Genomic DNA, 12,500 nt, shown 5'->3' with positions numbered 1-12,500 from the left:
ATCAAATGCTTTTCTAAAATCTATAAAACATGCAAAAACTTTAGCATGATTTTGTTTGTGTAGATGTTTGTCACTGTGTTCCTCTCTCACTGTGTTCCTCTCTCACTGTGTTCCTCTCTCTCACTGTGTTCCTCTCTCTGTGTTCCTCTCTCTATTTGTGTTCCTCTCTCTCTGTGTTCCTCTCTCTCACTGTGTTCCTCTCTCTCACTGTGTTCCTCACTGTGTTCCTCTCTCTCTGTGTTCCTCTCTCACTGTGTTCCTCTCGCTCTGTGTTCCTCTCTCACTGTGTTCCTCTCTCTCACTGTGTTCCTCTCTGTGTTCCTCTCTCTCTGTGTTCCTCTCTCTCTGTGTTCCTCTCTCACTGTGTTCCTCTCTCACTGTGTTCCTCTCTCACTGTGTTCCTCTCTCACTGTGTTCCTCTCTCTCACTGTGTTCCTCTCTCTGTGTTCCTCTCTCTATTTGTGTTCCTCTCTCTCTGTGTTCCTCTCTCTCACTGTGTTCCTCTCTCTCACTGTGTTCCTCACTGTGTTCCTCTCTCTCTGTGTTCCTCTCTCACTGTGTTCCTCTCGCTCTGTGTTCCTCTCTCACTGTGTTCCTCTCTCTCACTGTGTTCCTCTCTGTGTTCCTCTCTCTCTGTGTTCCTCTCTCTCTGTGTTCCTCTCTCACTGTGTTCCTCTCTCTCTGTGTTCCTCTCTCTCTGTGTTCCTCTCTCACTGTGTTCCTCTCTCACTGTGTTCCTCTCTGTGTTCCTCTCTCACTGTGTTCCTCTCTCTCTGTGTTCCTCTCTCACTGTGTTCCTCTCTCTCTCTCTCACTGTGTTCCTCTCTCTCTCACTGTGTTCCTCTCTCTCTCTCTCTGTGTTCCTCTCTCTCTGTGTTCCTCTCTCTCTGTGTTCCTCTCTCACTGTATTCCTCTCTCTCTCTCACTGTGTTCCTCTCTCTCTCTGTGTTCCTCTCTCTCTGTGTTCCTCTCTCACTGTGTTCCTCTCTCTCTCTCTCTCTCTCTCTCTCTCTCTCTCTCTCTCTCTCTCTCTCTGTGTTCCTCTCTGTGTTCCTCTCTCTCTTTTCGGCGTGGTTCTCCCAGCGGGCGCGGCGTGTCTGCACTCTAATTAATTCTTAATTGGAACACTTGTTTTTCTTTGTTGTTCTTTGATGATTCCGACGAGCGGCCCAATTACCCAGAGGGCCGTGCAGCGGGAGCTGGGCGTGGCGTCGGGGAGAGACGCAGGTGACGAGCGCTCGTGATTAAAGCGCGGCGTCTGAAACAGAAGCGTGTTTAATTAGGGTTCTGATTGGGTGGTTAGCGGCGGGGTGAGAACGCTCGTCTGGTATCAGGGCAGTTTCAGATCTCACTGCTGCTCAGGAGTCCAACGGTAAACATCAGGACGGGAGCAGATTAGCGCATTAGCATAAACACACACGCGGCGTTTCTAACGTTATGCTTATTAAAAAACGTCTCGACTATAAAAATGACCTAAATCTGATCAATATTTTATTAAAGACGATGAGAGATGAAGACGTGTTTAATTTTCTGAACTCGAGGATCAAAATGAATCACAAATGATTCAGTTCAACAATCAAAATTTATTTTATTACAATTATTAATATTTCAGTTTCACTTCATCAGAAAATTCAACGTTTATATAGAAATGAAATGATCTCAGATACCAGATAGATCCCTCACCACCAGATCCACATCTAATAGATCCCTCACCATCACCATCAGATCCACATCTAATAGATCCCTCACCATCACCACCAGATCCACATAAAATAGATCCCTCACCATCATTATCAGATCCACATCTAATAGATCTCTCACCCTCACACGCACCATCAGATCCACATCTAATAGATCCCTCACCCTCACACGCACCATCAGATCCACATCTAATAGATCCCTCACCCTCACACGCACCATCAGATCAACATCTAATAGATCCCTCACCCTCACAAATAAATTCTTTAAAAATCCTACAATGTGATTTCCTGGATTTTTTTTCTCATTTTGTCTCTCATAGTTGAAGTGTAGCTATGATGAAAATTACAGACCTCTCTCATCTTTCTAAGTAGGAGAACCTGCACAATCAGTGGCTGACTAAATACTTTTTGACCCCACTGTATATATATATAGATGTGTGTGTGTGTGTGTGTGTGTATATAGAAGTGATAGAAGTGTGTCTTGTTTTTATTATAATTGTATCCTGTAACGTTTCTGTGATATATAGCGGTATGAATGCTAATGCTAACCGCACTCTGTAGTGCAGCACGCGAGAGCTAGTAAAGTTGTGTTTTCCTCGTTCTCTTTTTCTCCGTCTGTATTTCGACTGGCCCCCTCGGGGGTGTAGGGGTGTGTGTGTGGGGGGGGGGAAGTGGATTGGGTTCAGGGTGCTTCAAAGCAGCCTTATTGCACGCCAATTTAGCCGGATGAAATGGAATTGTGTGTGTGTGATGAGAAAATGAGGAGAAAGTGGGAACCAGTGTCAGGTTCTGTTCTTCTGTAATCCTGTTTTACAGTGAGAGGGGCTAGCGCTGTGGTTAGCGCTGTGGTTAGCGCCGCGACTATGATAAATAAACCGCCAGCGACTGCAGCGGTTCCGTTTGATCTGGTGAACTGAAACTGATACTGAGCGTCCCAATACTTACGATCTAATCCACTCAGTGTTTAAGAGAAGCACCCAGAACCTCCCACACCTGCTGGTCCTCCCCCAGTTCCAGTACAGTTTTGGGTGTGGCCATGGGTGTGGGCGTGGTCATGGGCGTGGTCATGGGCGTGTCCACCCCGTTCATGTAGTTGTGAACGTGGAATTTAGTTCCATTTTTGATCGATGAAACAGTTCTGATCTCCGCCCTCCTGTATCACCCTTCATAACTGAAAACAGCTCTGGACTGCAGGCAGGTCAGTTTAGCATTTGCTAGACTCAAAAGTAAACAGCTAGTTTATAGCTTTATGTAAAAGATATTCAATAAAACTAGCAGGCTAGCTGTACACAAAGGAGCTGTAATAGCTACAAGCTAACAGCTAATAGCATGTAAGGTATTAAATATAGCTAGAATTCTAGGCTAGGCTAGGTTAGCTGTGCTAGTTAGCTACCACAGGTGTGAGAGGCTACAAATTAAATTGTGAGAGAACAGGACCTCCTAAAGGAAGAAGCGGACCAAGCACTAAGCCTTGGAGCACACCAGTGGATCGTTTATATGGGGAATCAGATTCTCTAGAGGCTACGAATTACCAGCGGAATCTGTATAGCGTGCTAGGTTTATTATTATTGTTATTGAATTAGCATTAAAATGAATGCTAACTACGCAGCCTGATCAATATGTTTAATGTTTTTATTTAAACATATTTAAATAGTTTTAGTTCTGTGCTAGCTGGAGGGAGGACAGCGAGTTGGCTCCAGTACAAACGTGCAGCGTCGCTAATTAGCTGGTGAGTCTCTGATCTGCGCGTTCGGTTGTTATTAGCATGTCTGCTAATTAGTGGCTAATTTTCGGAGTGCACTACAGTGTCATTAGCGCCTCTGTGACGACCTGATGGCTCTTTAGTTCAGGCTAATTAGCATTAGTCGAGTCGAGTGGATCGCTTCCTCTGATCTGATCACTGGAGATCCCGGCGATGGTGGGCTAGCGGGTTTCACCGCTGTGCTACCACAGCGCCCAGAGTTAGCATCTTACTGGTTTGTGATTTTATTAGTGCATGAATTAAAGGTCAGTAGTTTATAGTTCAGGACCAGGACTAAGATCTAGTACAGCAAGGCAACACAAACAGCTGATCTTAATCTCTCTGTACGAGATGTAACATAAACCCTCCACAAGGGGGCGTCACGTACACGCTTATTCATTATTATTATTATTATTATTTGTCTCTGCGACCCTTTTTTTCAGCTCGCGACCCACACAGGGTTTAATAAACTCTGCTCTAGAACAGAGCTCAGCTAGCATGTAAAAAAAGAAGCGGACCAAGTACTAAGCCTTGTGGCACACCAGGAATTGAACCCTCACCACGCTGATGGACAAAAGATCTGAATGCAGACTGCTCGTGATCCTGGAGGTACCAGGCTGAGGGAACCTCTGCACTGAGGTCTGGACTAACTGGTGTTAGAAACACGACTGTGGGAACCTCTGCACTGAGGTCTGGTTGGTTGATACACATCAGTGGGGTGTGTGATCTACGTAGATCTAATCCCAGACTGGGGTGTGTCATTCTGTTCAGGATTTTAATAGTGAGTTTTGGCAGCTCATAATGTGTGTGGCCCCTGAGGGCCTGTATGCACCCTGGGGACATTCGGGCCCCTGATGAGGCCCCTGATTTGCATTAAAGCAGGTCAGATTCACCCCCAGTGGCTGATGGTTCTAATATTTAGGTTTATATTTTCAGCATTGATGATTGAATAGAATTTGAGTAATTAAGGGTTGAGGGCCTTGCTCAGGGGCCCGACAGTGGCAGCTTGGCTCTAATAGAATAGAATAGAATTGTACGGCACCCCTGGAGCAGAGAGGGTTAAGGGCCTTGCTCAAGGGCCCAACAGTGAGATTTGAACAGATCTGAGATTTGAACCTTTTAGTTGATAACCCGAAGCTCCACCCACTCGGCTCCCACCGTCCCAGTGTTGAACCTACAACCTTCTGATTACTAAGTACTTTACCCGCTGTGATGATGAAATATTGACTTTATTTATATTGGGATTTAAAGGCGTGTGATGTGTGGAGAGCCTGTAGAGAATATTGATAAGGTCAGATACGCCGTTAGCATGGTGCTAATGCTGGTTGGCGCGGTGTTGGCGGAGTGGCATTTTCTAGCCGTGCCAGCACACTGAGCGGAATAATGAGAGCGGCAGAGAGCCCGGGCGCTGAACTATAGCAGCTCCGCGGCCGGCGGCTACGGCGCGCCAGTAAACGTGGCGTGACATTTAAGCCTGATGCGCGGCCTACATAGCGTGGCGAGGGTGGGCAGATGGGGACGGGTCCGCGGCGGTGACGGCGGCGGGTTTAATGCCCTACATAGCGAACAGCTGGCGGTTTCTTTGTGCTTTCCGTGCCGCGGGTGTGAAGAGCCGATCGGGACGCGACCCCGGCGGCTCCCGGTTCCATTAACCTCTCGCTAACGTGTTTGATCTGGTTAAACGGCGCTGTCGGGTTATCGACGCGCTCTTAGCGCCGCGTTTTAAGGGTTCGGACGTGGCGCGCCCTCGGGCGCCCTGCCAGCGCCGCCTGATTTCCATCTAATGATTTATTAGTGATCGGGTTAGCCGCGCGTGACAGCGCTAATCGATCCCGCTCTACTGACATGTGATTCAAACCCAGCGCCGTAACAACCGCCACACCACAAAGAATGCTGGGAAATTCACCAAACAACGTCTATATTATTATTACATCACATCCCCAAAACATCTGTTCATATTTATAAATTCTATATAGTTAAAAGTATTGGGACACCACGTCTAATTATGACTGAATTAAGGTGAAATAAATCAGTCATATAAAGGCAATCACAGCAACAGTTTAGGGAAGGCCCTGTCCTGTTCCATCATGAGGGAAGAAAAGCTTCCTGCACAGAGCCCTGAGCTCAGCCCCACTCAACAGCTCTGGGATGAATCGGAACAGCCATCCTGACTGAAGGGGCACAAATCCCCACACACACACTCCAAACTCCTGTGAGAAGCTTCTCAGAAGAGCGGCTGTTGTTCTAGCTGAGATCACAAAGAGATCGGGTGTCCGAATACTTTTGGTTATATTGTGTATCATGTAAGGCTGAGAGTAGGCTGGTCAGTTTGATCACTGTCCACAGTCGAGTGAGCTTTAAATCACACGGGGGCTTTAAGGGTGTTTGGACTGGACTGTGTTCTGATCATTCACTCACAGACAAGCTAAACATCTAAAACTGAATGTTTCTACTATTATTTATTCATCCTTCATCTTTCAGTCGATCCTCAGTAGATCTTTCCTCAGTAGAACCTCAGTAGAACCTCAGTAGAACCTCAGTGGATCCTTAGTAGATTCTATGTAGATTCTCAGTAGATTCTCAGTGGATCTTCAGTAGAACCCCAGTAGATTCTCAGTAGAACCTCAGTAAATCCTCAATAGAACCTCAGTTGATCCTCAGTCGATCCTCAGTAGATTCTATGTAGATTCTCAGTAGATCGTCAGTGGATCTTCAGTTACCTCAGTTGATCCTCAGTGGATTCTCAGGAGATCATCAGTAAATTCTCAGTAGAACCTCAGTAGATCCTTAGTGGATCCTCAGTGGATCTTTAGTAGATCTTCAGCGGATCCCAAGTGGATCCTTTAATGTTTCCTGGTTAAAAACTCTATAGTGAGTCGCACTGAAAACCATTTTGCTGGATTTGCCAATTATCATACCGGACATTTATCATGGTGTGTGTGTGTGTGTGCGTGCGTGCGTGCGTGTGTGTGTGTGTGTGAGTGTGTGTGAGTGTGTGTGAGTGTGTGTGTGAGTGTGTGAGTGTGTGTGAGTGTGTGTGAGTGTGTGTGTGAGTGTGTGAGTGTGTGTGTTTTATGCTTCACTTGCTGTCCATGTATTATTGATCAGGATTTTTCTCTGGTCCCGTGAGGAGGATTAAATGTTCTGTGCTGGTGTTTCCTCTCCTGTTCACTTCACCCTAAACCACAATCACCCCCCCCCCCCCCCCCCCCCCAATACATCCACCACCACTAACCTCCCCATCTGATTTACACCTACACTCATTCATCCCCGATCACAAGAGAAGTTTAGTGCTCCTGTCTCTTTCTTTTACTACATTAAACCACGTTAAGCTTTATTCTGAACCAGAAGCGTTTTAGACTCTGGGAGAAGCTGATTGTGATTCTCAGCATTTCTCAGAAGCTGGAGCTGTAACACAAGTTTAAAAGTGAAACAGGGAGGAGAATCCAGATAAACACAGATACATGTGGAGCTGTAACCCTGGATCTGCACCTTATTCCACACTGATGCAGATTCAGATTCACACGCTGATCATGTTTTACTGCTTAAGCCGAGCGCCGAACAAAGCGACGGTCACACACACGTCGAGTTTCTCCATGAAGGGCGTCAAGTTACAAAGATTGTGAGTTTAGAGGACGTGGAGGTACCAGTGTATCTAAAACACTGCAGGACGACGTGTGTGTGTTCACATTTACAGCATTTATCAGACGCTTTTGTCCAAAGTGACTTACAGTACAGTTACAGTATACAGTCTAAGCAATTGAGGGTTAAGGGCCTTGCTCAAGGGCCCAACAGTGGTACCCTGGCAGTGGTTGGGCTTGAATCAGCAACCTTTCGATTACTAGTCCAGTACCTTAACCACTTGGCTACATCGTATGTTTACTCCAGATCTGGAGGGATTAGGTGACACCCCTCTGTGCCCCTTTTACACCCCCCACACCCCGTCTTTGTGACCTTCTGGGTTCTTGTCTTGTTTCTATCCTCAGTATTATTGATCAAAGAGAAACGATGCTGTGTATCCACGACAACATGACACGCAAAGCATGATGGGAACTTGCGCCAGGTATGATGTGATGGTGTTTTGGGAACGGGGAGGGGGCGTACTGTTCACGTTCACATCGATGGCGTGGCTCGGGTATAGAATCACGTCCTCCTGCCTTCTCAGATGTGGCCAGCAGAGGGAGCACGGAGGCGCAGATGATTCAGGTGGTGGTTTGCGTGTCAGTGTGCTGCATTTTTTGGCATTGTCGGGCCCTTGTCTGAATAGCCCTATGTTATGGAACCACACTGGGCGTGGCTGTGCCAGTCTGTGTTCCTGCTTATGCTCTGCCCTTCCTTTCTTTGGGTATCGCAGGCGCTCACAGTCAGGCTTCCACATACTTTCGGCAGCATGGTTTATAAATGCGCTGTATCCTCACTGAATGGATGTTTTCAGGCCACTTGCGTGTCACGTTAGCGCTCGTAGCGTTGGCGCTCTATGCTAATTTAAAGTTGCGCGTCTCTGGGGTCCTGACACACGCCCGGCGTCGCCAGCAGGACGCACTTCCTGTTCCTCCCCGAGGCCCGTTATCCAATTAGCTGCTCGGTGTGTGAGATAGAGGAGAGTTTTGAGGCCCAGATCCATCAGCGCGGTGCGGCGGCGGTGTGATTTATGAGCCGCGTTTGCTCCTTTAAATAAAGGGCTGAGGGGGGCGGGGGGTACGGGGGGGGGGGGGGGGGGGGGTGTGTCAGACCAGGATCTGTGAGAGAACTGGAGAGCAGTCGGGGTTTATCTTCCATCCGAGCGCTCGTTAACAGACATATTGGATTTGATTAGACTCATTAGGAGTGGCTGTAATGAAGAGGGCCGGACGCTCTGATTGGTCGAGGCTTCATTAGCAGTCGACGCACTCGTCCCGCCGCGTCCATTTACGCTGATAGCAATAAAAGTCTAATATTTATTCCAAATCCCTGATCCTCCGTCTCCTCGTTTCAGCACTGATCAATATAACCGCCGCCGATGGGAACCGAACCCCCACAATGCACTGCGGCCGCGTGGAGTCCTAATAGCGCCAGGTGTTAGCGTTACTGAGCTAATTACACTGAACACGCCGTTATTTCATCTTCAACCTCACCATCAGAGTCGATCGGCAACGTAAAGGTTCTACAGGAACACCAACATTTATTATACTGAGAACAACAGAGTAATAAATCACTCATATAACGGAAATGACACGATTCAGACTGTACAGCAACAGTTTAGGGAAGGCCTGTTCCAGCATTTGCGAGCTCAGCCCCACTCGACAGCTCTGGGATGAACCAGAACACCGACTGATCAATCAGCGCCCAGCCGTACAAACGCTGTCATCTTTTGTCTTCTGAGAAGCTTCTTAAATGAGCGGCTGTTCTAGCTGAGAGACGCAAGCTTTGAAGCAAGCTCACACTCAGGCGTCCGAATACTTTTGATCATCTAGTGTACAAACTCGATTCCAAAAAAAGTTGGGACAGTTTGTTCATTTTCAAAACAAGTGTTTCTGATCAGTCCACAAACATCTCGAGTCTCGTTCCTCCTCTCTGGAGTTCTATCTGGTAAGCTGAGGCTGTAGGACTCCACTGCACCACAGTGAGGGCCAGTACATTTAAATGCAGGACATTTGAATCAGTGCTCAGTCTGATCAGGATCGACTCACCTGCTGAGACAAGGTGAGGTTTATAAAGGGGAGGAGACAGGACCTGAACTCAGCTGAACATCTTTGGGATGAATTGGAATGTCCACTGTAAGCGAGGCCTTCTTATCCAGTGTAGCCTTGTTAGCATCTCTGTGCTTGTTTATTACTGGAGGAGTTTAGCCTGAGCTGTAGAGAGCTGAGGTGAGACCTGGTGTGCTGCTCCTGTCCGGGGACGATAAGTGGTTTAAAAGTTCACTGCTTTTCTGATGAAGCTTTGGTGTTAAAAAACAAGCAAAAACCAAACAAACAAAATCAAACTAAAACAAACAAACGACTGACTGGTACGAACGTTTTTATTGTTGTTGTCTCTGGTGTTTGGTGGGTTTAGGATCTGAGTTCTGGTTCCTTCTCATGTCCTGGTGTTTCTGTCTCCCCCTGCAGGACACGGAGATCCTGAACACGGCCATCCTGACAGGTCAGCGCGTGTCACTTCCTGTGAAGGTGGTTACGGTGGAGCGGGACGGGACGGTGAGAGAGGTAGACGATCCCGTCACCTGCAGGTCCACCGACGAGGACGTTCTGAAGGTGAGATGTTCAACACAGAGCAGACGTCTCACTCACTTCTGTAATCACACTCCAGCTCAGGAGGAACCTACTGAGGAACCTGCTGAGGAACCTTTCATGGTTGTGTTTTGGGCAGGGTTATATCTAAGGGGTGGGGTTATAAAGACAGTCATTGTGTTATGGGCGGGGTTATATCTAAGGGGCGGGGTTATATCTAAGGGGTGGGGTTATAAAGACAGTCATGTGGTGGTGAGGCTGACAGGTAGACAGATAGACAGACAGACAGACAGACAGATACTTTATTAATCCCGAAGGTAGAATTGAAGGTGTATTAAGAGGCGGAGTTATATAGAGAGGTGGGGTTATTTTAATGGGTGGAGTTAATGTGGCTAGACAAGGTGTAATGGGGCGGAGTTATTTAGAGGGGCGGGTTTTTTTCAGAGGGGCGGAGTCATTCATGTTAATTCATTCATATTGTGGGAGGTGTTATTGCTGGAGGCGGGGTTATGGTGGGTGGGGTTATGGAGGCGGAGTTATTGCTCACAGGTTAAATGTTTCTGGTGTAAATGTTAGTATTATAATCGGCTCTGTTAGTTGTTTATTCTGTAAAGTGTATGATTTGTTTATATTACAATAAGGGGTGGAGCTTTTGGTAGGGGCGGGGTCGGGGCGGAGCTAGCCTCACGTCTCTTGTCTCTAGTAATCAGTGAGTTGGGCGGTTAGTGGATGTAAATGCGGCGCTTGTGAGGACGTTTTGATTCCGGCGGTTCCTCTGTGTTTCCTCTGAAGAGGTGAAATTGACGTTAAGAGGCGACGGATTTAAACTGAAAGTGTTTTTAACGTGACGGCGTCTCTGTGCCCCGAGCGTCTCTCACGCTCCCTCAATAAGCAAAAGCAATTTTCACTCCGGCGCTCAGACTTCCACTTCAAACACAATAAACGCGGAGCTGCGCTAACACAACAAGCTTATTAAAGTAAAGCGCCGCGCAACACGTGCTTCCCCTGCACAATTCTGCTCCATCTCACAAAAAACCACCACGCTGAGCCGTAATCACACCCGCCGCTCTCCCGGCTAACTACACCGCTGTAGCGACCCCGCCCGCCACCGCCCGACGCCCCGCCACGGACCACAACGGGGAACATGACAGCACCGGACCGGGCGGAGCGATCGTGGAGATCAAACTGCTGAAACACACCGACGCAGCATCAATAATATGTGCACGGCCCTTTTTTGGAACGAGCTCCAGACTCCGGCCGCAGACGTGTTTGTGTCGTTCAGTTCTTACTTAGTTTCTGTTATTTTGGCCGGCTCGGGTGGCACAGCAGTAAAAGTACGCTGGCCAGTGGTGGTGTGGAGGGTGTTACAGTAAGGTACGGGGTGTCAGGAATGGCATCAGCATTACCTCTGGGAGAGGGGGGGTATGGGGCGTGGCCAGTGGTGACTCCTGGACCCCGGGGGGTACGGGGCGTGGCTGGTGTAACCTCTGTGTGTGTGTGTGTGGGGGGGGGGGGGTACAGGGCATGGCCGGTGTAACCTCTGTGTGTGTGTGGGGGGGGGTACAGGGCGTGGCCGGTGTAACCTCTGTGTGTGTGTGTGTGTGTGGGGGGGGGTACAGGGCATGGCCGGTGTAACCTCTGTGTGTGTGTGTGTGGGGGGGGTACAGGGCGTGGCCGGTGTAACCTCTGTGTGTGTGGGGGGGGGTACAGGATGTGGCCGGTGTAACCTCTGTGTGTGTGTGGGGGGGGGGGGGGTACAGGATGTGGCCGGTGTAACCTCTGTGTGTGTGTGTGGGGGGGTACAGGGCGTGGCCGGTGTAACCTCTGTGTGTGTGGGGGGGGGTACAGGATGTGGCCGGTGTAACCTCTGTGTGTGTGGGGGGGGGGGGGGGTACAGGATGTGGCCGGTGTAACCTCTGTGTGTGTGGGGGGGGGGGTACAGGATGTGGCCGGTGTAACCTCTGTGTGTGTGGGGGGGGGTACAGGGCGTGGCTGGTGTAAGCTCTGTGTGTGTGGGGGGGTACAGGGCGTGGCCGGTGTAACCTCTGTGTGTGTGTGGGGGGGGGGTACAGGGCGTGGCTGGTGTAACCTCTGTGAGTGTGTGTGTGGGGGGGGGGGGTACAGGGCATGGCCGGTGTAACCTCTGTGTGTGTGTGGGGGGGGTACAGGGCGTGGCCGGTGTAACCTCTGTGTGTGTGTTTGGGGGGGGGGGTACAGGGCATGGCCGGTGTAACCTCTGTGTGTGTGGGGGGGGGGGTACAGGGCGTGGCCGGTGTAACCTCTGTGTGTGTGTGGGGGGGGGTACAGGGCGTGGCCGGTGTAACCTCTGTGTGTGTGTGGGGGGGGGGTACAGGGCGTGGCTGGTGTAACCTCTGTGTGTGTGTGTGTGGGGGGGTACAGGGCGTGGCTGGTGTAACCTCCTCTGTGTGTGTGTGTGGGGGGGGGGGGGGGTACAGGGCGTGGCCGGTGTAACCTCTGTGTGAGGAACAGAGAAGGTTCCGGTCCGGATGGGAGCGTCTCTGTGATCAATAGATAATTAGCGGTTAATTCCCGCGACACATTAGCGATTCCTCTCACTCGTTACAGCCGCCGCTCGCTCACTGATGGACCCTGAACTCCCATAATCCATCTGGCCCTGCCAATTCCACCCATACTCTCCTGCTAATGGGTGAACCGGGGGTGGGCGGGGTCACTGTTACCACAGTAATGACCTCTCATCTGACCTTCCTCTGTGGTCCAGCCTGATAGAAGTCGTTACTCACATCCGCCGTGTGTGTGTGTGTGTAGTGTGTATTTGTGTTTGTGTGTATTTGTGTGTCCAGAATGATAGTGTGAGTAGTGTGTGTGTGT

At 49.3% G+C, this 12,500-nt stretch overlaps 1 protein-coding gene across 1 annotated transcript in view; it reads left to right on the top strand.

Moving 5' to 3' along the window:
* si:dkey-215k6.1 (transmembrane protein 132D) overlaps positions 1–12,500 on the top strand; it is a 57,586-nt gene that overhangs the window by 34,655 nt on the left and 10,431 nt on the right. The window contains exon 4 of the mRNA XM_063018271.1: positions 9,531–9,674. Within this exon, the coding sequence (XP_062874341.1) occupies positions 9,531–9,674 (144 nt within the window). The remainder of the gene's footprint in view (positions 1–9,530; positions 9,675–12,500) is intronic.

Source organism: Trichomycterus rosablanca, chromosome 21 (genome assembly GCF_030014385.1).
Source record: "Trichomycterus rosablanca isolate fTriRos1 chromosome 21, fTriRos1.hap1, whole genome shotgun sequence".
Classification (NCBI taxonomy): domain Eukaryota; kingdom Metazoa; phylum Chordata; class Actinopteri; order Siluriformes; family Trichomycteridae; genus Trichomycterus; species Trichomycterus rosablanca.
Note: the sequence above shows the minus strand (reverse complement) of the source record. Positions and strands in the feature narration are given on the sequence as shown.